This window comes from Epinephelus fuscoguttatus, linkage group LG20 (assembly GCF_011397635.1).
Source record: "Epinephelus fuscoguttatus linkage group LG20, E.fuscoguttatus.final_Chr_v1".
Taxonomy (NCBI): Eukaryota; Metazoa; Chordata; class Actinopteri; order Perciformes; family Serranidae; genus Epinephelus; species Epinephelus fuscoguttatus.
Genome location: NC_064771.1, coordinates 10,186,513 through 10,214,380, shown reverse-complemented (window position 1 = coordinate 10,214,380; position 27,868 = coordinate 10,186,513). Strand labels below are relative to the sequence as shown.

The 27,868-nt window shown below is 40.7% G+C and overlaps 1 protein-coding gene across 12 annotated transcripts in view; it reads left to right on the top strand.

The window, feature by feature from the left end:
* The window catches only part of cacna1g (calcium channel, voltage-dependent, T type, alpha 1G subunit), a 213,037-nt gene that overhangs the window by 14,657 nt on the left and 170,512 nt on the right, over positions 1–27,868 (top strand). For all 12 annotated transcript variants that reach the window (XM_049562754.1, XM_049562752.1, XM_049562757.1 and 9 more), the window contains exon 2: positions 12,378–12,511. In XM_049562754.1, coding sequence (XP_049418711.1) covers positions 12,378–12,511 — 134 coding nt within the window. The remainder of the gene's footprint in view (positions 1–12,377; positions 12,512–27,868) is intronic.

The following is a 27,868-nucleotide window of genomic DNA, read 5'->3' as shown; positions in this document are numbered from 1 at the left end:
GCGTATTCATTTGGGCTCCACTGACTGCGTACGGAAGCGACACGTAGAGAGGCCAGCGGGGTTGTTTACTGTTTGCCGAGCCGAGAGGCTGCATGTAGGCTGCATGAAATGTTAAAGCATTTTCCACCTAAGTTATTACATATATTTGAGTTATCTACAAGTTTACTGTACTGTTTGTCATCTACTCGCTATCAAATGTCCGCCACGGACATTTACACAATGTCACAGATAAACATGGGTAAATGCATGGAAAAAATCATCACATATCACCTCTGATAATGGTTTACTCATTTAAAAACACACTGTGCTCGTTTAGCATACTATTTCATATAGTTTTTATTTGCTGGAGAGTCGCGTAGGGGAGCGTAGCGCGACAAAAATAGAAGAGCTGCGTAAAATAGAGAGTTGTCGCGCGGCAGACGGGGGTTGTCGTGCCGCTCCCGTTGCCAGTGGAGCCGCTGTAATTGATTAACAGGGTGGCGAGCTGCTACGGGACTCGCACTGCAGTTAACACTACTAACAGCGTGAGTTAATGTCTCTGCACATATTGAGCTTCCACCTATGTTAATACAGACACAGGCTAATAAAACAGCTAATATAACATAATATAACAGAACTCTGCGCTCTGAGAACGCAGGGTTACTCGTGGTCCCTAAAGTCTCCAAAAGTAGATCAGAAGCCAGAGCCTTCAGCTATCAGGCTCCTCTCCTGTGGAATCATCTTCCTGTTACGGTCCGGGAGGCAGACACCGTCTTCACATTTAAGACTAGACTTAAGACTTTCCTCTTTGATAAAGCTTATAGTTAGGGCTGGCGCAGGCTTGCCCTGTACCAGCCCCTAGTTAGGCTGACTTAGGCCTAGTCTGCCGGAGGACCCCCCTATAATACACCGGGCACCTTCTCTCCTTCTCTCTCTCTCTCTCTCTCTCTCTCTCTCTCTCTCTCGTATTCTATTACTGCATCTTGCTAACTCGGCCATTCTGGATGTCACTAACTCGGCTTCTTCTCCGGAGCCTTTGTGCTCCACTGTCTCTCAGATTAACTCATATCGCAGCGGTGCCTGGACAGTGTGACGTGTGTGGTTGTGCTGTTGCCGTGGTCCTGCCAGATGCCTCCTGCTGCTGCTGCCATCATTAGTCATTAGTCATACTTCTACTGTTATTATACACATATGATTATTGTCACACATGTATACTGCCAGATATTAATACATACCTTCAACACATTGTACCGCAGTAGCCAGAACTATAACTATAATATTATTACTTTCAATAATGTTGTTGTAAGCTACTGTCATTACCTGCGTCTCTGTCTCTCTCTCTCTCTCTCTCTCTCTTTCTGTCTCATTGTGTCATGTGGATTACTGTTAATTTGTTATGCTGATCTGTTCTGTACGACATCTATTGCACGTCTGGCCGTCCTGGAAGAGGGATCCCTCCTCAGTTGCTCTTTCTGAGGTTTCTACCGTTTTTTTTCCCCCGTTAAAGGGTTTTTTTTGGGAAGTTTTTCCTTATCCGCTGTGAGGGTCACAAGGACAGAGGGATGTCGTATGCTGTAAAGCCCTGTGAGGCAAATTGTGATTTGTGATATTGGGCTTTATAAATAAAATTGAAATTGAAATTGAAACATGATGAGTTAGAGTTGTTTGGACCACTTTTGGACTTGTTTGCCCAGGTAGCGCTAAAAGCAGAAAAATCTATATGTGGCGGAGATCATTTATTCGTGGCGCACCGCCACAGATAAATGAATGTATGGGAAACACTGGGATTTTATTTGGTAAATGGCTTAAACAATTAGTTGATTATCGTAGTAGTTGTAGTTTTTTTTCTTGTTGATCAATTTATCATTTAAGTAATTGTTCCAGCTCTAAAACAGATCAATAACAAACATGGATCTCCTTGTGGAAATCCCTCTGCAGAAATTCCATGAGATGACATTGTATTAAGAAATCAACTCCTGCTCACACTGTCTGTTGAGATCAGAGGTCAGGGTCAGCTGCAGCACACACACCAGGCTTTTGCTACAGGGCACTTAAGCAGGGTGGATACTTGCTGTACACTTCATCCCTCTTGAAAGACAGACCTCCTGCCAACAAGTCCCCCCTGCATAGACTGGCTGATTATTTAACCACATCCGTCTGTGCTTGTGTGCAGAAACACATGGCAATATTTGAATCATGTGCAGGAATGTTTCTGATCTGCAGATCTGCATTGTTCGTCACACTCGGGCACCACACTGTATCTAATAGCTGCTTTGACACTTGAGGATTTGGAGTGAGCTGCGTCAAGTCATTAGGGAGTGTTTTAAGTGCACTCAGCATTAGTGATTAAGTGCACTTAGAACATAAAGGCTCCGTTCAGGAGGTGATGAGAGGGCGTGTAATGTTGGCACTCGCTTGACGCATTGATAACACGCAATAAAGCTCCCTGTGCTTGCTGATGTCTGTGTGTGCCTGGTGGACACGTGTGTTTACACTTGTTCTCAGGCAATGTGAGAAGTTACATTGGCGCTCACACACACACGCACACACATACATGCGCAGGGGGGGCTGTTAAGCTGGTGTGTGGTGTCACTGTTTAGGCTGAGAGGTTCACGCAAGCCTGGATACACATGGAGGGAGAGAGAAAGAAGCTGTCTGAATGCTTTATGTGTGTCCATACAGTGTAATTGTGTGTGAGAGATAGACACACACTAGCGCATAGTTACTCACACACACACACACACACACACACACACACACACGCAATACAATCAAAGTTATTATAAGCAAGCACATGGAAAATTATATACCGTATACACATGAGCATGCACACACGCAAATGTACCATTATTCATTATTCACACACACTCACACCACAGCCGTGCTCACAGCGAGATACTGCGGGAGACATAATCACAGTAACAGTGGACTGATACCCTGGGAGAGAGAGGGAGGCAGTGGGAGAAAAAGATAAGAGCAAGATAAAGATGAGAGAGATGGAAGTCGGTGGTACATGGGAGGAGGAATGCCAGTAGCTCACATACAGCAGGAATCCCGTCCAGCTGTTACTGCAGGGAGACCAGAGTGGGAGAGAAGATTAGACTGGCAGCAGGCTAAAGACACAAGTGTGTATCCCACTACTTCTTTTTCTTCATTGGCATAAAAGTAAACTTGTACGGGAAAATGAAACCAAATTTCAGATGTGGTGTATCTAAAATGAAAAAGTGATAAGCCTCTGCTTCTGGCCAGCGGCAGGCTGTTGTCAAAATCATAGATCATAAATTAAGACATCACCTGTAGGTTATTGTGGGGATGTCCTGAAACCTGGATTAGGTTTAGGCTTGACATCATTTTAGCCAGTCACTTCATTATAAGATTAATATTAATATCAAAAAGCAGTGTACATGCTATAGACAGCACTTTGTTTTTGTTTAACAATGGTATTTTCTGTGGCTAAGAAGAATTGGGACACTCAAAATGGCAGAAATAGTGCACTAGAAAACTAGGAATGTGATTCTGGACACATGCTGCCTTCAAATGCAACTAATGAAGTTGTGATTATGACATGGAAAGTAGTGCACACAGTGTGCTTGGCATAGCGGTTAAATTATGCTTAACCACTATGCCAAGCGCTGGTAGGCAACAGCAGCATGGACGCTACTGTCACTGTCTAGAAGCCACCGAGTAAGATATCAAAATGGAGAAAATGCGAAGGCGTAATTACAGAGGACAAAGATGAGGCTGTTCAGAGTATTTTCCTCAGACATATCATAAAATTAGGAGAAAAAAAACTCCATTAAACTAAAATTACGATATATTAATTGACTATTATACTACCAAAAAAAGAACGTTCATGGCCTCCACCATTTCTACCAAAAGGTCTGAGCTTTCAGAAAATTTCCACTTACTAGATCATGAATAGTACTTACATGCACGGGTGTTCATATGGACTCTTCTCATCAATGCGGTAAAGAAGACTCTAGCATACTCTGGAACCTGAGCCTTGCAACTAACATAAAGTATGACAGACAAATAAGTATTCATACAAAAAAATTGACAAGATAGGAGCAACCTGTGTGTTAACAAACGCGCATAGTACTGATGGACAAAAGCACTGTTGTCATCACACAAAAACATTGCTAGTAAAGCAGTGGATGGTCACGGCGAACCGATCATCAAAAGGGTGATTGACCCACACTGAAACAACACATAGTTGCTGGTGGGCAAAACACAGGCAGCACCAATGATGATACTATTTGAACATGGTTGGTAATGATGCGCAAAAATAAGGGTGGATAACAGCTGTGAAAAGGAAGAACTGGAAACCAGGATTAGATAATCGCATTGCAGTACATGTTTCATTTCAGGTAAGTAACATCAGCTAACGAATCTTTGAAGTGGAAATTTGAGATGCCTTTATGTTGTTCTGTGTTGTTGAGTCAAGTCAGTTGCAGACATGTTTAGCTAGCTAACGTTGCCCCAAAGCTGTCCAGCATTACTTTGTGCAAGGGCTTGATTTAATCACATTTAATCGAGACTTGGCAGGTTAAGTTGTGCATGCTAATGTTGAACTTGATTTAAGTGAGCCATTTCATAAGTTACTAAACAGCTTTCTGGCAATGTTAGCTGCAACCAGCTGATCCTGGTGTCCAGTTTTTCCTATTCATAGCTGTTATCCATGTGTATTTTATTTCATGGTGATGTTAGGGGTAAATCTGTGCCACAATATTCTGCTACCCCTCTCCCATTCATTTTACACTGTGTTACCACACAAAATTGCACCAGGGTTAAGGTGCTAATCTTGTATTTTCTCGTGTACTGACAAGGTTAACATTGACCTTTTTCACAGCAGACATTTTGACATCATAGAATGAAAAGCACAGGTGCATTTAATAACATTAATGGTGGCTGCATTCCAATTAGGGGAGGTCCTGGTATTGTGCCAGCTGGCTCACTAGAATAGTTTTCTGGCACACTTAATGGACTTGAGCCATCGTTAATGTTATCAATTTCACCTGTGCTTTTTATACTACGACAAGTCAAAGTGACTGCTGTGAAAAAGGTCCATAGTATTGTCGCTGGTGCTACCTGTGTTGTTATCACTCCATAATATCTGCTGGGTTACTCCTTTTGGTATGTAAGTGTGCCTTTTCATATTAACTTGACCTCAATGACTCTTCTTAACATAAAATGTTTGCTATTAGTAGCTAACTCACCCAACTTAGTCGTTAGCCACTTTGAGCTTCACAAAGAAATTAGCGACTAGCTAGTAAAAAATGTCAGACATTTCACAGCTAAAGACCCCAAAAAGTTTCTCAGACTGTATTTTGGGTTTACATTCATCAGGTGGCCAGAAATATGACTCCAAATGAATGCTAATGTCGCTCTTTGTCTGCTAAGTGACAAAGAAAGGTAAATGTTAGCTAAAATGTCAGCATGACAGCATGCTGCTAATGCTACATCTGCTAGCCAGTAAGTAAAGTGTTGTTTTTCTTTAGCTAACTGATATTGTATAACTTTTAACTGTTTAATATCAAAAAAAAGATTAATGCAGTTGTATTGACTTAATAAAAATGTAGTAGGCCTATAGAGTGCTCCAAGGATGACATTTTTTTTTGTAGGCCGACGTTGAAGTTAGCCTGTGGGATTTTTTTCACTGAATTTTGGATTGTTGCAGAAAATAAGCTCTGTGGCTAGCAAACGTTCATGATACTTACACTTTTTGTATAGTAAGCTAATCTTTATAAATGAACATTTTTGTTCATTTTGAAGCCTAAATGAAAACGCTTAAAGTAAAAAGCTAATGTTAGGCTACAAACAAACTACACCATAACGTCGACACCCCAATGAGGCTGTAAAGACGTGTCCGGCGTAATGATGTTTTGTAGTCTCATTTACCCATTTAGTAGCAACAGCATTTTTAAAGACATATAAAAGCTTTAAAATTCAAAAATGGGGTATTTATGCTTTCATGTTGTAGAACAAAACATGAAAGTCTCTTAACTTTGTGTTAACCACAGACCTTATATCAGCCATCTAACCAAAGACTCATTCAAAATCCCCATTGACTTTGAGATGAGGAAACCGGTAGCGGAAAAATGCTAGCTCATTTCTGGGTTGTAGGACTCATTCCTGGGGCACTCTATATTCCCATTAAGAGGATAGATTATATCATTGCAAACAATAAAACATAATTTATATGTATACGTTAACAGCCCTTCTTCAGGTAATACATTTTTACACGTCACAGTATAAAGAGAACAAGTGTATATACTACAGTTAATAATGTCAGAAATCCATTTCGCTGCTACAGTTTCAGGGTCCTGTATTTTTCATGATGTCTGACTGTCACACTGTCATGGTTTATTTAGAGACTTTAACAGAACAGAGCAATCATTAACGTAATTAGTATTATCTGTCCTCTTCCCACTATGACAAGTCAAATGGCTGCTATGAAAAAGATGTACGTATTTATTTTGTGCCACGTTGCGACTTAATAGTTAGGTACTTTAAAGTGATTAGTCCTGTACCCACAGTTTATGATATGAGGCTTTTACAATTGCTGTGATAAACACTCAGCGTCTGGTGTGCCTTTACAAGGTTCGTCTGGTGCACAGGAAGTGAAGGCTTTTCCATTTCTGGCAGCAGCACCAGTGGTTTGTTTGGAATAAATATAGAAGGATGAGCCGTGTTATTTAACACCTACACAATATCAAAAGACAAAGACTTTACAGTACTGCCAACACTGTTTCATTGACAAATGATTTTGGAGAGATGCAGTGCAAAACCATGGAGGCAACGAGCACAATAAACAGCAGCAACACATGCAGAACCTGAATGAACAGTTGGCCCCTTTAAACAGTGTCTGAGCTATGATGTACCCATTAAAGGGTTTCAGTTTGCCAAAGAAAATTGCATAACCGCCCCTTATATTATCTGATTCCCCATTTCATTTTGCTCCAACAGTATTTTTGCATTTCTATTTCTCACTGTTACAAAGAGTTTTAGATTGGATTGACTCACCACAAGTTGTCTGCTGTCATTTGTTGGCCCATTTCACAGTTTTGTGGCTGTCACGCCGAATGAAAGCCAATTTCGTGAGGCTTGTCTGAACTGGGATTAGGCTGGATGATATTATAATTAACTTTTTAGTTTTGTTTTCACATAATGTGAAATTCTGATTATTCATTGGGGATGTTCCAAAAGTTGCAGAAAAATATCCGACGGAGTTCAAATATTCTGTCGCTCTGTAAATCTCCTCACAGGGAGAGAAGGCAGTGGAGAGTAAAAATTAGGAAGTGCGAGAGCAGTGAGCCGTTCAGCACAGGTCACTTGTGTCTATTCCCTCTGAGGCAGGCATGTGTGTTAGGCTTCTCTTGTCTCCACGTGGATGTACAGGCAGTGAACCATGGTGACAAGGAACACACACACATTTCCATTCTGGTAAACACTCTGCTTGGTATCATCACTGTAAGGAAACCCAGGAGATCTAAGCCTGTGATTGGTGTCGTTGCTACAGAGCTTTTCCTGTATGTTTGGATATTAAATCCAATCCATGCTCATCAGGATCATGCAACATGTTTCACGCTCCACTGATGTGTGATACAAGTTTCGGGGAATCAATATCCTGATTGCAGAGGCTGTATTACGATGAGCTGCCGGCATGTCCTGTTGACTTGGATGAATTTGAAACCCAACTGTGCGTGGAGTGTGTTTGTATGTTTGGAGCGAGAACCGTATGGAAGGTTGAGTTGGCTGACATCAGCTCAATGTCAATTTATCAAGAGTCCCTAAAGGCTTGGCCCCTTGTGTTACGGTATGCATGTACTGTATGCATTCATGCATGTGTGTGTAATCAGTGTGCAGATGTACATGTACATCTGAAGTGTGTGTGTCTAACAGTAGAGATATTGTACCCACCACCCTGAGTCTTAAAGAGGATTCTTATATTGTTGGCTCTGCAGGCATGCAGGGCTTTAGCTAATGCAAAATAGATGAGTAATTACTCCCCAGCAGAGACAAGAGGAATGGCTCCATCATGAAACAAAAGAGAACAGAGATAGAAGGATGAAGTATTAGAGGGGAAAGCAAGGCAGTCATTTTATGCTCAGCATGGCGGTAAACATCTCTCCTCCTCTCTATTTCACACAACACTAGACCTCTCTCAGTCAGCCATGTATCTTGGGTCGTAACACCTGTCGATAGTTGGACTTTCTTGTTATTTCGCCAACAGACTGTTGATGTGCCCTTGTTATCTATTCTGAAAGGTCCAGCGTGAAAAGCATCTTTTGAAGAGCTGATTGCTAACAAGGGCAGGGTGCTTCCCTGCTGGTTGAATAGGGCTTTCTTTCTGTGGGCAAAGAGAAACCATTCACACATACTTTACATTGGATATCATGTACTTTCATATCTATTGCATAAAGAAACGTTTAGAAACATACACCATAACAAAAAATCTAGAAAAAGATTGAAAGTGGACATTTTCCTCAAAGCCTAGCAACTACCTCAGTTTCCACAGATACTTAGATTGGCCATCCACTATTTCTGCAACTGGGAAAAGTAAAGAATTTACACTGATACACTGGTAACTGGGAAAAGCTACTGATAACTATTGGGGAAAAACAAAAGCACAATCCTCTTCTTGTTTTGGTTGCACCATGGTTGAAGTACTTCCTTTGAGCTTAATTTTCTTGGAAGATTATACCCAGGGGCAGAGAGAAGTGCATAGTGAAAGTCTTACAGGGAACCAATTTAAACGCAGATGGTGTCATTATTATCTAGCTATTACACTGTGCAATCGAAATTTACTTTATAAGGATAAGTTAACACAAAAAGTTGTCTATTTTCACTTTAATCTGACTTTAATCTTTTCACGTCTTTGTGTCAAATATTGAGCTACAGCAAATGGTGAGCTTAGCGTTAAGACTGAAACCAGGAGAAAACAGCAAGCTGAACAAGATTTGGACACCGAGCTTTTAAAGGGGTTGGCAAGGCTGAATCCAGCTTAATTGCTTTGTCAGCTGTACAAACAGTTCCAGGCCACCTGAAGTTGAATTTTAAGTTAAAGGTTAGACCTGAGTGAAGTTTATTATTCTGTTGCTCTGTCTGAATTATATCCCTTTACTCTGTGGTTGCATTAGTATTTGATTCCCTGTTGTGTTCATCTCCAGAGCAAATATAGCCATTTGTTTTTGTGGTCAGGCGGTGTGGGAATTCAAACTTGTTGCCTCAAATTCAAAATAGGTGATAGACGGCATTCCCATTGCTGGTAGACCAGTAGCAAACAAGTATGCCTTTCTGTTGTTTTTTTTTTGTTTGTCTGTTTGTTTTTCTTTTTTTCTGGTATGTTGCGTTCAACGTCACAGACGGGCTGAAAACAGGTTAATAGACAGCAGAGAGCAGCAGGGAGGCCATGGAAAATGTTATAGTGGTTACTTTTTTGGTTACTTTTTCACATCTGTGACTTATTCAGTCACTCTTTCAGACTCGGTGCTAACTAGTTTTGAATGATGTTTGAGTGCTGCTCGGACGGGGGCAGAGAGTATTTTGTGGTGGCTCGTTAAAGGTCTCTGGCCCCTCTGTGGCTAATAGCGGGCGAGCGGCACCATCAACCAGGACAAGGGGGCATACACTCTCTCGCACACATAGGATTCCCTCCTCCACAGACCATCCAACGGCGGGGGGTGTGGCTGGCAAAACAGATTCTGATAGGTCTGTTGGGCCGGCCAGCTGATAAATGACACGTCAGCTATAACCTTTCTTACTAAATACAAAAGTCAGATGTTGGTGGGTGTTAGTGGGTTTTGTCCAGTGGGAAAAGGGCTGTAGCCGTTGGTCAGGCACCTGCACAATAACAACTGTAACTGTAGGGAATTGCAGGAATTCCCTGTGTAGTACATGTCCAGCACACTCTGAAGGTCAACAGTAGAGTTAGCAACAACACAGACTATTGTGCTCTGAGCAATCCAAATTGGGAGAAAATATCAGGTGGTGATCAATCAACAGGGATTGATCGTCACCTGATATTGAATCAACACAATACCTGTCACCACTGTGCCATGTTATACAGCACAGACAAGTTGGTCTCAGCAGTGAGTCAGTTCAGATTCAATTTAGATCAAACACTGAGCACAATGTTTTCTTTCTTCTACCTTTTCTTTTGGGGGATTATGCATCACTGAACAATCTGCTCGGAGGCTCTTCTGCCTCTTTGGAGTAAATGAGTGGTGCGTAAAACATCTGCAGTGATGTACGGTCAGTATTAGGGAGGAACCTGGGGCAGCTGTTTGCGAGGAACCAACTGTCTGATAGACTGTATGTCCTGATAATAGCAGTGCAACCCCATATGTTGAGTAAAATCTGTAGGGATGCCAGACAGACGACATAAATGCTCTTCAGAGATGAGATGGATGAGAACTTTGTGTTGTACACACACACACACACACACACACACACACACACATTCCCGTGTGAACCTCCACATTTTACTTACATGGAGAAGCTAGCATGTGCCTAAGCTAACAGGATTTGATATATTTATACATTTCTCTGTTCATGTTTGGATGACTCATCTATCAGTGGGTGTCCTGTGCCTTGATCTTCTTCCAGATTTAATTTTTTTCACTTTTTGACTTTGAGCTGCATTCTTTTCCCTCCTCATCACCGATTCCTTCTTTTCTGTCTTATGAAATTTATTTATTGATTTTCACATTTCAAGAATTAAGGTTATCCTCCTTTTCATTCCCGTCCAACTTCCGTCCTCATTTTCGCTCTTGTTTTCGTCTTCAGTCCAATCTGATAATGACTGGGAGAGCTGAGGCTCAGCCAGACAGTCAGACAGCCAGTAATGAGGGCAGGAATACTGATTAGTGCAATGAGCGGCTTGTTCCAGGTTATTACATTATATACTCTGGATCGGAGGCCACTTGTCACTTGAGTCCCCGTTGAGACAGCAAGGTGGCCTCATGGTGTGCAAAACCATCTTTAGGCCAGGGGACCCATGTTGTCTGTAAGCATCTAGCTTGTTGAAGTGTCCTTGAGCAAGACTCTAAATCTTTTACTGCCAGGAGGCTGTTATCTTTTTTCTCTTCCCCCCTACCACAGGGAGCCTGCCCTTCTGACGGCAGTGCAAAGAGAAAAGAGGATTCCTCTGCAGGAATTAATAAAGTATCGTATTACTGTCAAAGGTTCTCAGTAGGCTATTTTTAAACAAGTAGAAAAAAAATGTTGGAGAGAGAGAGAGAGAGAAAGGTCTGTCGGGCAGTTGGTTAGTCCACCATGTTGGTTCAGACTCAGATATCTCAACAACTATTGGGTGGATTAACATAAAACTTTCATTCATTGTAGCCAAATGTCTGATTATCTCCTGATGTTTGTTCTTGTGCCAACAGCAGGTCAGAGTTTTCACATATAAAATGTCTCACATATATACTAAATATGTTGCTACAAAATTTTGTGCATTCACAGTTTCCACATGGTGTATCCTAATGTTTTTGGTGGCACCCTGACTTTTCCTTTAGCACTGCAATGAGGTTGGCAGTTATGGTTTTAAATGAAATGTATAGCCCAGTTGCTAGAGGGAAATGACGTTGTTTCATATGTATCATATCAGTGTCTCTAAAGTGGCGTAGTGTATGATGTGCCTTTGTTAACAGAAGGTGGAGGGGACAGCAGATGGCACGAGACCTAGGCAGGCTATTGCATTGTTTTGTTTGTTTGTGACCAACAAACAAAACAAAACTAGTTGTTTTCTAGTAGCACATCACTGTTTTTCCAGCAGCTTTTCCAGACTGACCTGTCACTTTATTTCCACCAAGGACAGCACAGTTTATGCCAAGACATCCTTTTTCAGTGGGGATAGTGTCAGGAAAAGCAGTTGTTTTTATACTGAGACATACCTGCGTTTCCAGCGGGGATAGTGGTGCAAAAAGTGGTTGTTTTTATGACAAGACATTCCTGCGTTTCAAGCAGGAATGAATGGCATTACAAAAAGCAAATGTTTTTATAATGAGACATTGCTGCTTTTTGACCATGAATAGCGTTACAAAAAGTGGTTGTTTTTAACTGAGACTTTGCTGCTTTTCCAACTGGGAAAGTGTCACAAGAAGCATTTTGTTTAAAATACCAAGACATTGTTGCATTTCTAGCCAGGATTGTGTTACTGAACAACGAAACGATCTTTTCCAAACATAAAGATTCATACATTTTGAGCGTCATCTGTCTTTTCATTTAGTGCTATAATCAAGTCAGAACTGTATTTCTTTTCTCCAGTTTGGTTCATGACCTGGTTTAATACCTGCAAAACTAATGACATTCCCATCAGCCTAAGCTGTGCTTTGTGTTGTTTACTTTCATTAATAATGCCAACTTGTATCTTCTGTGTCTGTCTCTCTCTGCAGAACTTTGATGACTTCATCTTTGCATTCTTTGCCATCGAAATGGTGATCAAAATGGTGGCTCTTGGGATTTTTGGCAAGAAGTGTTACCTCGGAGACACGTGGAACCGCTTGGACTTCTTCATAGTGGTGGCTGGGTGAGTTATGCATTTACATGCGCAAACACGTGCACACAAACACACAGGTGGCCGAGCATAACCGTGCGTAAACACTGTAGGCTTGCACAAGAAGCAGTACACACGCACACACATGCAACAAATTTGAGCAGCAATCAATCTGCAAGTCAAGATTTGAGAGTGCAAGGAGGACAGAATCTAGAGAGTTGTTTTGAGCTTGTAAATGTAATTATGTCACCAGATTTCAACGAGCTACAGGGTTTTCTTTGCTTGATGCCCCCAGAGCAGATCAAACGACACTGGATTTAAAGCATGAACCTGTTAGAACCAGTCCTCTAAGTAACATCAGGCCTCTCCTCTATGCGCTCCACTGGGTTTGTCATTAAATGAATTTACCCTGAATGTCCTGTAAAAGCCTTTTAAAAAGGAATTGGTAGCAAGTACCCTCTTAAATTCTTAAGTGCTCAGAATCTGTCAAACAGCTGAAAAGAGTGAGATCAGATTTAAAGAGTGAGGGTGTGAATGCAAAATTAGTTTTCTTTTGAACTTGTTCACGATGTTTACTTGAGCACTTTGTAACTTCGCATGCAGATTGAGGCAATTGGAGCTGATTGAAAAGTTCTGTGCTTATCAATCGCCCTAACATAGATATGCACGCTCATGCTTAAAGCTGCATGCAGCTGTGTCCAGGCACACAATACACTTGCATGCACTTGCAGGCCTGTTTATACAGATGCATATTAACAGACATACAATGCAAGCAATGTATGAACACAGCGGGTGCAGAAGCTCACACAGTGACACTCGCAGCAATGCACACACACTGTAATTTGATTAAACATGTTACAGAACATAGCCTGCTGGTTTTGGTCTGACATTTTCATCGCACCACATCCCCTGCTGGTTTTTAATGCCATCCTTCTGCCACAGCTTCTGTTGTCCATCAGTAGGAACAGGGGGCATTTCGTTCTCTGTTTGTGTGACTGTGCGTGTGTGCTTGTCAAAGCGTGTCCGTTTGGGCAGAGATGAGATACATTTCACTTACTTGTATGCAGTAACACACCTATAAATACAATGAAAAGAGATATTCTACTTTGATGCATACAGATGAAACTATAATGTACTGCTGGGGGAAACTGGGTCATTGCAGCAGTGCAGGGTAGCACAGGCGTTAGATGAAATATTACGATGTGGAATTTCATAATAAAACATAATGGAAATAGACAAACTCATCTGTTTTATGAATTACAATATTAGACTGAAATTGAAAGTTAACTCAAAGTTTTTATTTTTGTTTAATATTGTGGCATGGTGATTTGACTTGGGTTTTTCATAAATAAATCCAAATTCTAATCTTGTCGGATATATTCTGTGTGACTATCACATCTAGTTTCCTGGGAACCAGCCGAATCTGCGAGCTCGTGTTTTATGTGCTCTGGCAGATGCGTCTGGTCCCCCTCCGCTTTGGATAGATTTCCAGCAGCCTGAGGACGTACCGAACCAATCACAACAGTTTATCACTTTGAGACAAAGACCATGAAAAGAAGCATTGTGGGGGAGGCATTTTTGAAAACAATCAAGATGGCTGCAGCTGATGTGGAACTTCCTGTTGAAGTCAGTATTGATCGAACAGGATGGTATATGTACGCTGAAGAACAACCAACTGCTCTTAAAGCTTTTCTTGAGAAGAAAGATGTGTTTCCCACAGTGTGCTGTGTCACTTGTTAATAACCTGTTGATAAAGCCCCTTGGAAATCAAAAATAATATGACATGCTACAGAATAATTCACAAATGCGATTTAGTAAATGTCAGGCAAACATCTCGGGTTGCAACTACAGTAACAAATCTTTTTGTTATTGATCATGCAGCCAATATTTATTGCAATTTGCTCAACTACAGTCACAATTTTCACAGCCAGAGTTGACATTTAAATTACTTGTTTTGTCAAATCAACAGTCCAACACTCCCAGAATTTTCAGTTTACTGCCATAGAAGTGTAACAGAATTAATAAATATGTACTTTTGTGAAGCTGGAACTACTGAAGTTTTGGTATTTTTGCTTGTGTACTCAAGCAGTTGATTGATTATCAAAATACTTTTCAAGAACTTTTCTGTTGATCAGCTCTGATCACATTGTGAAAATACTGTATTGTGAGATGGAAATACATATCATATTATAGCTCATATTTAAGCAATATCACACGAGAGGGAGTGATCTTATACTCGTATATCGTCACGGCTTTGATTCGGTCATAGGCATGAGGCCGCAGGCATCACGAGCTCGAGTGTGATATTGCTTTTATACAACAGTTCAACAGTTAAATAAGCAAGGCTGATTAAGAAATGTTGAAAAATGAGGACAAAATAGATAATTTAAGCATTTTATTTGTCTTCCGCCAACAAAAATAGTTCCCTCAGGACTCCGCTATCACCGTTGCTATGTAACGCAGACATGGTGCGCCAGGCACTTACTCTTTATACACATTCGTCTGCACGTTTCCATTAATTGTGCAGCCGGTGAAATAAGTCTCTGGTGACTGCATGGTGGACTGTCGCTTTACAGGCACAGCCGACTCTGCCTTCTGATCTGACAGTATGTTGCTTTTCTCCAAGTCATTGAGCTCCGCTGATGAAACACTGACAAACCTGGATGTGTGCTCAGGTGGATTCAGCTTCTCCTCTCCCTCATCTTCCTCTGATGACCATTCATAGTTCAATTCAAAACTTATTTTAGGAAATAAATCCATATTTTTGGCTGTTTGACAGCGGATGAATTAATTAGCCTACAACGCAACTGCTGACCTAACTGACACTAACCGTCAGTTTTGATTTGATTGTTGATTGCAATCAGCTGTGAGGTGGAGTGATACATACACAGTGAAATAACCGTGATGTTGTACTCCAATATCGTCACGGTTTTACTGTCTCTCGACCAATCAGATTGCAGGGCTGGAACTAACTGTTGTATAATGTTGAATACCTCATAAGAGTATAATAAGTTTCTGACATTTGGTTAGGATCAGCTAATTGTGATTCAACTGAAAGTATTCATTGGCACTTTGTGGTGGAACATGAACAGAAATAGTGTATGTACATGCAGAAACATGTATGTGTTTTCAACATTTAAGATGAGGGTAAGACATAACGGTCAGTTACAGTGTAGACCAGGAGTTGGCAGCCTTTTTTATGATGAGTGTCAAATTTCAAAGATTAGGTTGGCTGGTGTGCCAGTGGTATTTGTTGACATGAGTGAAATTTATTTAAGTTTTATAAACTGTCAGTTAGTTACTCTATTTTTACTCTATCAATAATATTAGACTGCAGGTCATTGTATCCTCATACGACTCATATGATATCCTATTAAAGTGCACTGGTTTGTTTGACATCCCGTCCTTTATGTAAAGTTATGTAATTAATGTAAAGTTACGGGGAATAATAAAGTTCACACGGATCTGAACACTGGTCTCACCCACTGCCCCATCCTCCCCCTTACTGGATCACTTGCGACCACTTCCTTGTCTTCTCCCGTCCGCGTATTGGTCACATGATGGCAGCCTTCCAAAATACTTGGATTATGCAAGAATCACTGGCTCCTGATTATGTGGGATAAGTTGGATTTTGGGTGCATTACTTTTCATATGAAAACATACAGACAGCCTGCTCACTTACTCATTCACTCATACAAAACCATGTTGTGACATTGGCTACCAAGAAATCTAATATAAACTGGGTTTACCAATAGCGTGATCCCTCTCTCTGCTTGTCCCTGTTCAGTTGTGCTACGTCTGGTCTGTATATTCCCTCCTTCTCTCTAAATGGTCTGTTTTCAGTTGACAGAGACACACACAATGTCATCGATGTCCACTCTTTCATTCACAGCCATGCTGAACACCAGTGCATTTCTCAGTGCAACGGCTTGCCGGATGTGCACATTTTCCATTGTATCAGTAATGTGCCTCTCAGTAGTTCTTGCGACAGAGGCGAGTCCTTAATCCCGGATGTGATGGTGTCTTTATGGAGCAGTCTATCCAACATAACCTCTGCCCCGTTGAAGCAAGCCTCTTTTATGTTTTCTCTGTCTGGAAATAATTTCACACCTGTAGCATTTCCTTCTGAAATGTTATAGCTGTCTTCTGTAGCCTGATTTTAGTTTTTATAACATGCTCCTTTGCTTAGCATATTTTTATGCTACCACCCTTTTGATCGACTCACCTTTATTGGACTCATCTTTGAAGTTTTTCTCTTGCTTGGCTTCAAAATGACATTTTACACCGGATGTTTGACACACCAGAGCTTTGCAGCAAAATGCACATATGGCTCGTTCTCCTCCTCCAACGAATCCAGATAAGGTTGATGGGCAGGGCTGAAAAGTCCTGCAAGATTTCCTTGCCGTGTTGAGTGCAAATTGGTGCGATGTGGACTCCTCTTGGCCAGATGCTTACTGGAAACAGCACCTATGCTGCTGTGCATCAAGTTTTGTGACTATTTGTGCTTTCATTTGCTAATTGGACAGTACATTAACACATGTTTATACCGTCTATTCCTGTCTCATAACTGAATACAGACCATGCCACTTTTCTTTTGTGGTGCAAAATATGGGGAATATTTATGGACTAAAATGATATACTCTATGCAGAGATGTGGCTAAAATATTTCTGCTCATATAGAGCAGACAATAAGTGCAGGAACATGCTCATGTCATGTACGTGGACTGTATGTGAGGAAATCCTATTAATACCTCTCACACAGACTTTAATCCGACCTCCTGCTTGACTTGATAGCATTACATTGATGGAAACTGTTAAAGGCAACATACTGTAGGTCCAGGCTGTATTTCGGTCCAGCCGTCTGCATGCACTGTGATGTCATGCTGTCAGATCGAGCCTGGGAGCGCTATCACATATCACCCCCTTTTCTCTCCGTCAACATATTTCTTGTCACTCTTTCCTCTGTAGCTGTGAAAAACGTCACAAAAATAATTTATGAAAAATGTTGGCGCAGGTTTTGCATATGTGTATTAGAGCATGAACGCTATGAAGTGTAACAGCAAACATGGCACAAGAAATTAAGTCTGTATATATTGGTGTCATGTATGTTGGCTTACATTTGAGAATGGAGGTGATGCTGTGAGCATGTGTGTGTGTTTATGTTAATATCTTTAAGAGTTCTCACAGGTTGCCATTTCCAAACAAATTTTTTGAAAAAATCTCATCTGTACGGAGAGCCCCAGCCATACAGAGACAATGGTAACCTAGGTAACGGCTGGTTGTCGGGCATTTGATATATCCCAGCAACATTTGTTAAGTCTGCGGAGGAAGGCTCTGATGAACTGTTTGTTTCTCTCTGAGACAGTAATTACAGCGAAGCTGCTTTTTCAGCAGGTCTTCACTCTCTCCTCCTAATCACCTCACTGTCAGGAGGGAATGATGGAGGGATGAGTGTACCAAACAGGTGGACTGTGGAGAAGGAGAGGTAGATGTGGAGGGAGCTTTTAGCTGGTGAATGGTGGAGGGAGTGCAGGATGGATGTATTGCTGTATGATGAAAAAAAAATGGAGATAGGAGTTTCCAACTTCAAGACTTTAGGAAAGTTTACATCTGCTTTTCTTGTTTTCTGATGGTAGATGAAAACTCACACTTAATAAATGACATTTTAATCTCACAAAAACACAGAAGTCGTTTTGCAGTTGCATCACTGGAAATGCCTTCACTTAATACACTTGATATTTCGTTTGTGCATTGACTCTACGATGCCTCGTTTGCTCTCAGTCGTGAACTCACATCTATCACTCTTCAACTGCATGCGTGAGAAGTGTGAAAAAGCTGATGATGGCACCCAGTGTGAATAAAAACATTCACTGCTTGATGGCTTCAGAGGACTTGTGTTAACACCTCTAAGTTGTTTGTTTTACCTGTCAAGCTGTTCAGAGTCATGAACACAGAGTAAGCACACAGTCTCGTCTTGACGTTTAGAAGTCTGAGCCAAAGTAAGTGTCGTTTTAATGCATAGATAAATTCCCCCTGACATTTGTTATATTGATGCACGTAATGCAGAAACACATTTTTATCATTCTTTGACACTTGGTCTACTGAAAACAACAGATCCTTGAGCATTTAATTTTCTGCTGTATCAAACTGGCACCAATCCGTGACTTCAGTGTACCATTATTACTGTTACTCTTACTGTTAAGATGACTACAGGAACTGACAAAAAAGGTAAATGTATTATGGTGCGGTAAAAAAAAATGTATGTGCTGGTGCACCTGAATGAAAAAAGTTAGACGCACCAGTTCAACCAGTGTAAGAACTTACAATGGAGCCCTGCAAGAGTCTGTTCAAGTTAACTCAGACCTATAACTTATTGTTTCAACTTATTGTCACACCAGTGAACCTCTTTCAGAACAAAACACTCCAACATATGTCACAAAACTTTTATTTTTTATTTTATTTTATGAGTAAAAGGAAAACAGAAAATACAATACACATCAATAGTGCATGGTCTCTATTTTATATACATGGCAACACTACCAAAACTGGAAGAAAACCAGTTGAGATAAAAGGACATTTCTGTTTTATTACAGTTTATTTTTAGCCACTCCAATGGCTCGGCTCTAAGGATGGTATCCATCACAGTTACAGACCAACTTCCTTCTTCAGCTTTCGACTATACATGCTGTTAATGTGTGTCTACACAGATTGTACAAATGCCCCTTTGTTCTCACATTTCTGATAGAGGTAATGGACAGAACTACCAAAGTAAACTTAAAATAAACCAGAATTATTTTCTTGTACCAAACAACTGGCCTGACAAACAGTCAGCATAATGAATCTGGCTTTGTGGTTGCTTATCTTTTTTGTCAGCTCCATATCTGTGAATTCATGCAGTGCCAGACATAACTTTTTAATTGTTCTAGGATGGCACTTCCCTGATTGAAGACTTGAGACATCATATCACAAATTAAAAAGTGGGGAATATTTTGCCACAGAGTTACAGAATGAAAATTTCGTACAGAGTTTTAAATTAAACAAGACAGAGATTTGAAGTACGCCTAATAAACCAGATTAATCAATTCATATCCATTTAGTAAAACCCTCCCAAACAAGTCTATTTGCATTATAAAGAACTGATTATGCCCATGTTTAAGTGTAACTAAGTCACATTTTATTCTCAGCTCAGGATTGAATGATTTGTTATGAGAGTGTTTTCATTTATTTATGCATTTATTTATTGATTGGTGCAGTGGAGCCCCAGTCAATAGCCGAGGGAGTGTAAGTGCAGAGCATACTAGCACTTACTGTAGCAGACAGACGATCCTATCCATAGTACATTGATCTGACTTAACACTCTCTCTGTGGTTGGATTCCTCCCGGAGAGAGACAGAAAGGATAACTGAGGAGGACGAGGGGGAGTGACGAGGGAACCGGAGAAAGGGTGATAGATTGACAGAGAAAGTCAGACGGAAAGAAGGAGTGAAGCTGAGGCAGTCGGGTCGATCGCATTATTGGACTCCCTCAATATGTAATCCGGTGTGATGGTTGAGATTTGACATCATGGAAGAAAATACTTATTTTGGTTGTAGTGTCAGTTTGAATAATGACATTTCTTTGAAACTTCTATATTTCACAGGCTATAGGTAATCCAGTAAGTTTTACATGAAGAGTATAAACCTTGCTACAAAAAAGCCATGTTCCCAAGATGAATTATCCCATGTAAGCCTTTAATCATCCCCTGCAGTACACTGCTGTAATTCATGGCAATCCATCTAATAGCTGTTGAGATATTTCAGTCTGGACCAAAGTGGTGGACTGACTGACCATCGTTGCCATCTTTAGTAAACTTATTGTGAAAAATCAGGAAAAAAGTAACAAAATTGTGTAACGGGCATATTTTTGCTTGTCCTTAAATTGTCTGGTGACCTCTCAGATTTTTCTTGAGACCTCTTTTGGTTCCAACCCATCTAATCACAGGCACTCTGTAAAGCATTTCATCAATTTATTTGGATTACTTTTTCAGTGACATTTTTATGCCTTTACTGGACAGGGTCAGGAGAGAGATATGCAAGGGAAATGAGTGGAAAGAAGGATGGGGCATAACATGCTTGATGGTGCCTCAACCCAGCAGGCCTATCAGTACATTAATACCATTTAAATTTTGAGGCATCAAGACATAACAGCCAGAATACATAGGACACAAATGCAACATGACATGTCTAGCTGTAGCATGCCCTTGGCAGAGCGTGCCCATTATAATCAACAGAAGCTGCTGTGTCCTACCACAATTATGCAGACGATACTCAGATCTATGTCTCACTGACAGCAGGTGAATATGGACCAGTGGATTCACTCTGTCACTGCATCCAACAGGTCAGTGTGTGGATGCAAAACAACTTTCTCCAGCTAAATTCAGACAAGACTGAAGTCATCGTATTTGGTCCACAGAAACAAAGAGAAAGTGTCAGCAGTCACCTCCAGTCTCTCTCTCTCTAAAACCTACAAATCAGGTTAGAAATCTCGGGGTAATAATGGACTCAGACTTGAACTTTAACAGCCACATCAAATCAATAACATCAGCAGGTTTTACCATCTAAAAAACATTGCCAAAATCAAAGGTATAGTGTCTAAACCTGACTTGGAGAGACTTATGCATGCATTTGTCTCTAGTAGGTTAGACTACTGTAACAGCCTGCTCACTGGCCTCTCCAAACGGGCCGTAAGACAGCTGCAGTACATCCAGAATGCTGCTGCTCGGGTCCTGACCAGAACCAGGAAGTACGAGCACATTAGTCCTGTGCTCAGGTCTCTACACTGGCTTCCTGTGGCTCAGAGAATAGACTTTAAAGCAGCTCTGCTTGTGTACAAGTCTCTCCACGGCCTAGCACCAAAGTACATCTCTGACATGTTAGTGCCATATGAACCATCTCGGACTCTGAGGACCTCAGGGACCGGCCTCCTGCTGGTGCCCAGAGTCAGGACTAAACATGGGGAATCAGGATTCCAGTTTTATGCAGCTAAAATCTGGAACAGTCTTTCTGAAGATGTGAGACAGGCCTCTACTCTGACAATGTTCAAATCTAGGCTCAAAACAGCTCCATTTCACTGTGCATATGACTGAAAGGATCTTATCTGCACTCTTCTCTTTTAAAGTTCATTTTATAATAATTATTTATGTTTTTATTTTGTATTGTGATTTTAATGCATTTTCTTGTTCTGTAAAGCACTTTGAATTACTTTGTGTACGAATTGTGCTCTACAAATAAACTTGCCTTGCCTTGCCTTGCCTACACTTACCACAGAGGTGAAGCTTGGCTGCTTGGGCATCGTGCAGCTCTTCTCTAGCTGGTCTGTTTTTTTATCCCTACATGCAGCTCTGTGGCCATCCAATCAGTAATAACTGCATAGACCTGCATGAAAAAAGTTCAGTCTGTTTGAAAATGATGCATATAAACCAGGGGTAATGTTAAGCAGCAGAGCAACCTCATGGGTACTTTTACATTTCACATTAAAAATTAAATCAAATGTACATCATATAGTTCAAACAATCCAGGTGTGAAGGGAAGACTGTGGGAACAGGGAAGAACTAACAAGATAGGTGTGACAGAAAACAGGCGGGAAAACACCCAAAGACAGGAAGTAAAACCAGACACGACACAAATTTCTACAAAATAAAACAGGAAGCAGATTTAACATGAATGAATAACATGAAACAAGGAACACAAACAGAAAACTCCTAAACAAAGTCCATAGGATAACAGAATATAAACAAACCCAGGATCATGACAGACAGACTCTGTGTAGCAGGTAAAAGACATCGCTCCGCCCGCCTATGTGACAAGTAGTGTCTGTGCACCATGTAATTTGGCGGTTAGATGACTTGAAATGCGACTGTCCTCTATGCATTTCCTACAGTAAATCTCTAGAGAATTGTAGAGAAGCCTTGAGAGACAAGTGAGGAAAAAAATCCATGATCTATTTTTTAGGTCTGACCACATAGTTTTCTCATCTGTTTATGACTTAAAAACACATGGAACAAAAGGTGTTGCCAGGATCATCTTTCTAGGTTCCTTTTTCTTTTTTCCATCTGTGAAACTATCCTGGGAAACTAAAACTCACCTGGATGACAACACAAATGCTTTTAGTCCTATCTAGAACATGAAGTAGTGGTACACGTCAGCCTCTTGTGGCCAAAATGACACAAAACAAACACCACTGTCCAAATCTTTTTTTCATACAGTAAACACAGGAGAGAAAAAAAACTTGAAGTAGAATTGCTAGTCAAAGGATCTGGTGTCTTTTTTTTCAGTGCCATCAGAGCTGAAGGTCTGAGAGAAGCAAATATCAATCAACCTGCAATGTGCTTGTCCTCTCCAATAAAATAAAAGAAAGCCAAAAAGTGCATAGGGCCTTACTGTAAATTTGAGACTGATTAGAAAGGTCTGACACAATGTGGAGACTATATGGTGTACCTATCACCTCGACCACACTCCCAATCATTTAAGATAACTACATAGAGGTATCACTATTAATTTCTCCATGATATATTGATATTTAAAATGCAAGCTTAGCACCTTTAACCGGCCTTTAAATATTCAACACATCCTCTTGGATTTCAGACCTGTGATTGAGTCACACTAAAGGAGGTGATAGAGAAGCAGAGGATCTAATCCTCAGCGTCTCCTTCTTTCTTCTCTTTATGATTTATTGATGAAACTTTGGATCGACTCCAGCCCAATTTAGGGGGCAGCGGATGGAGGAAAGGGTGTGAGGATGGAGGTGGAAAGGTGAGGGTAGCAGAGATGTCAAGGGGAAGGGAGAGAGGGAGACAAAGTAAGAGAGAGAAGATGAGGTGAAAGGGAAAACACCAAGGGAGGATACTGTTCAAGAGGCTGGTAGAGAAAGAAGTGAAGGTTTTTTTTTTTTTTTTTTTTTTTTTTTTTTTACCTTGATCACATATTTGTTTTTCCAAGAAAAAATACTGCAGAGAGACGGTAGAAGAACCGTACAGGGATCATGTTACTTTACATCCCTTTACATTTATGATAGTGGTGACATATACTCGAGGTATTGTGCTGTACAGTTACTGTGCTTCATTCATCAGATCAGACAAGGGCACAACTGTGATGTTATGTTGCCTTCACTTGATTTGGGAATTGACTCTTTGCTAAGTCCTGCCTCTCCAATGCAGACTGGCCAATCATATTGTTGTGACCTGAGTCTTAACACGGAGCATCATTTGTTGGGACCTGACCTTGGAACAGGCCTCCAATGAAAGTATCAATATGGCTATCGGGAATAATTAATAATTATTCTTAATATGAATGGGGGAAGGGCATAGCAGACCCTTCTGTCTATGTCCTACCTCGGTCGAGGTCCAGGACAAAGAGCGGGCCAGCAGCTCAGGAGAAAAGAGCAACAAGTCTGATGGAGAGCAGAAAGGTCTCCTTGTTGGCTTGTAAAATCATGGGGTCGCATGTCCCTGTGATAGTAATGTCCTGTCAAGTTTGAAGACTCTGATCTGGTCTCTCATTTAGGTCTGACAGTGATCCATCCTGTAGAGAAATGGCTGTCCTTTGTTTGAAGAACAAAGAACTTGCGGTCTTGGCTAACATTCTCGATGGCATGACCCAGAGGAAAAACCTTTACATGTCCAGTTTAGATCTTAACAAATGACAAATCATCTGTGGTCCAGTGAATCCCACAATATCATCAGCCAGCACTAACAAGGGTCCGCTGCATCAACTCTCATGCAGTTGTTTCAGATTTCCTTCATTTTCAGGCTGGTTTTGTGAATTTCATTTGTCAGGATATATCCTTCAAACACATACTGGAAATCCCTTTGTTTGCTTCTATTGAAATAACTTTCTCATTTGTCCATAAAAAATTGCAAAATTTCTTCAGGAAGTGCAGTTCGCTACAGTGTGGGCCCCACATTAACTCCAACAGCTTGATGGACCATCACAAAAGGGCGGGGCTTAGCATCGGGTCAGTTGTGGCCTGCACCTCACATTAACTTGGAACTGTTCAGGTGCTGACTGTGGCAGAAAATTTTTATGCCAAAATGGACACATGGGGTGATGTTGTTATATTTTTTTTACCTTTTGTATGTCAACAAATCACATCTTTAAAAAAATGAAATAACAAAACTACAGGAGAACTGATAGTTGAATCCTTAATTAGGTTGAGGACAAACAGAAGCGTTGACTCATACATTCGCTAGTTCACATATTATATATATATAATAACACACATTACTTCTCCTACTTTGTGTCACTAGTCAGTAGCTGGCTTCTATGCTCTCTATGTGCTACATGGTTAGCCTAGCTTAGCATAAAGACTAGAGGCAGGGGGAAACAGCTAGCCTCGGTCTGTGCAAAGTGGGAAAAATACACCTACCACAAACTAAAGCTGAGAAATTAACATGTTTCTCGGTTAACCCACACTCTTCAAGTGTTAGTGTTAGAGAGAGAGAAGTGTGGAAAAGTGATGTTGCTGTCCAGAGGAGAGGGAGAGGGAGAGGGAGAGAGAGAGAGGACACAGACAAGGATACAGCATCTATGAACAATGATGGCCATTAAACAAACTGTCTCTCCTTCCCTCCCTCTTTCTCTCTCTGTCTGTCTGTCTCTGTGAGCTTGTACTGTACAGCATCTGGATTGGACTGCTGTATTTTCTTGTCCTGGGTGTCCTTATCCACCTGGATTCTCCTCCATTAGCTAGATTATCTCCGTACTACAAGTGGGTCAGCAGATCGGCCATAGCTTATTAGTCAGAGGGAGCAAGGGAAGGGATGCTTCAGAGATAGAAGGAAGAAAGATAAAGATAAAAACGTTTGAGCAGAAGTGTGAGCAGAATATTTTAAAGCTTTACGAGGAAACATTTGCATGTAAATCTGTGCCTGTATTATCCACCAACATTACAAAGTGGTAATAGAGAGGAGCATCCTGCAGCCTTCCTTGATTTACCCTGTGTCACCAAATGAAATCCTGCTTCCATTAGTCATTGGTGGGAAACCCTCTCCGTGCACAGAAAGTGAATATACTTCAATCCAGAGAATGGACTCTGCTGTGTTATGCTGTGTATCTTGTTAGCAAGAATGTAGATTATAATAAAATGAAGTCATAGAATTGCTTCCAACAACTTCAACGAAGAAGTCAGGGCAGTCTGTTCAATATGTTACCTTGAAGGCAAAACCCAGGACAAAAGAGTTCACAGAGCACTTGCTACTGCTTGTAAATCTTAATTGCTGTGAGCACACGGTAGTAATTAAAGATAGGTGTATCAACATTTCCTCCTGTGGATTTTGGCAGCTGGATAGTCAGATGACACTGTGGGTTTCTGTTCCAGTGAAAATGACGCCCTCACTTGTAACTTTGGTATTGTGGTCACTAACAGGATTAAAAAAAATAAATAAAAAAATTATAATCTCTACAAAGTGACATCATCTTACAGAGTCTGTGGGTACTGAGGCTGAAGCCTGTAATTTACTAAATTGGCCTGTGCAACTCCAAGAAGAAAAAGGAGGACAACATAATGTTATGTGATTTCATCCACTGGCCAAAAGGATGTGCTGCAATTCAGCCCAGTCACCAGAAAAAATGTTGGCATTGTATATTTCTGCACAGCACAGTTACATTACATTTGTACATTTCATTCATATTGTATCACTGTTTCTAAAGAGACACAGTTGTAATTTCATGTATATCAGTTGACTTCAGCATCAGGAGGTGGAGGGGATGGTGGATGGCATGAAACCTATGCGGGACAGCTGCTAATCTGCAGACTACTGTCCAAGACCAACAAACAACAACACCAGTTTTTTGTGAGCCGTTGCTGTTTCCAGCAATGCTTGTGGCACCAAAACTGAGTATTTTAAAGATTATTTTTTGTGGGCTTTTGCCTTTAATGAAAGGACAGAGAGTGAAATGGGGAGACAGAGAGAGATTGGGGACCGACCTGCAGGAAAGGGCTGTGAGCCGGACCCGAACCCGCAGCGAGGCACTGCCTTGTGCCTAAACGTAATTATACATTAACCATGGCATTATTGAAACATAATGAAATCCACTACATAAGAATCTACAAATGTTACATTATCCATGGTTTGTAGAAACGTACAATGCCAACATTTATTGTGGCGATTGGATCGTGCAATTGGAGAGTTGCAAAGATTGTGATTCCAGCTTCTTAAATGTGAATATTTTTTGGTTTCTTAAATCCTCTCTTATTGTAAACCAAATACCTTTTTTGGGTTGTGGATAAAATGGGACATTTGAGGATGTCATTTTGGGCTTTGGGAAACTCTGATTGCCATTTTTCATCTTTTTTGGACATTTTACAGACCAAACAACTCAACAGCTAATCAAGGAAATAATTGGAATATTCAACTGGTTCTCACTCCCACCTCATCAAATACCGACACTTGGCCAGTGGCCCGTCTGTGTCAGACACTGCTGCATAGAGGCACCCCTTAGCCGTGGTATGGGAGGAATGGAGGATAGGCAACGGTATTTGTTGATGCTCTGGGCAACTACTGTAGTAGTTTGTGAGAAAGTGTGTAAGTGAGAGTGAGAAAGTCCACACAGGAGGGCAGGGAGGGGATGTGGATGCATCAAACAAACTCTGCATTTTCACCTGGGACACCACTGTTATCTTCCCGTGTAAAACCCAAAGCCAATTGAGTTGTTTTAATAAGGACATAGTTTGCTTGTATGTGTAGCATACTATGCTTACATTGGTAACAAATACACCCTTTTTAAGGTAAAACATGATATTTTTTGTAAACTTTACCATGTTCTTTTATTGCCTAAACCTGATGAAGAATACATAAGAACAAAGTTTTTTACCAGTATTCTAAGTTTATTTTGAAGAAGACTGTATGCATTCAGTAAGCAGAAACTGTATGTTTCTTGTGAGAATGGAAGTAAATTGACATGCCAGATGAGCTGCATGTTGTAAGTTTATATGACAATGGAGACGGTGCTGTTTTTCAAAACATTGCGTTTTCAGGCACCCAAAACGCCGCTGTCGAGTAAACAACCAGCCAAAACACAACAGAAGTTTACCATTTTTGGTTGAAATTGTTGTTGTCATATAAACCTAATGGACAATGAAAATAATCATTAGTCGCAGCCCTAGTAGGCTCTGTAGAAGCTGATAATATGTAACAATCATGAATATCTTCATAGGAATGTGTATTTTGTCAGTTGTTTTATGTTTCACACAGCATTCAACAGTGTTTACAGAGAACACTTGATTCTGAGCGTGTGCATTACTATCAGGTTGCGTCCTCATTATGATATTGAATTATTGTGGAATCTGTAAGGATACTTTTGTCTAGTTGTACAAAAGTGTCACTAACACAAAGGTTGACATCGGTAATTTATT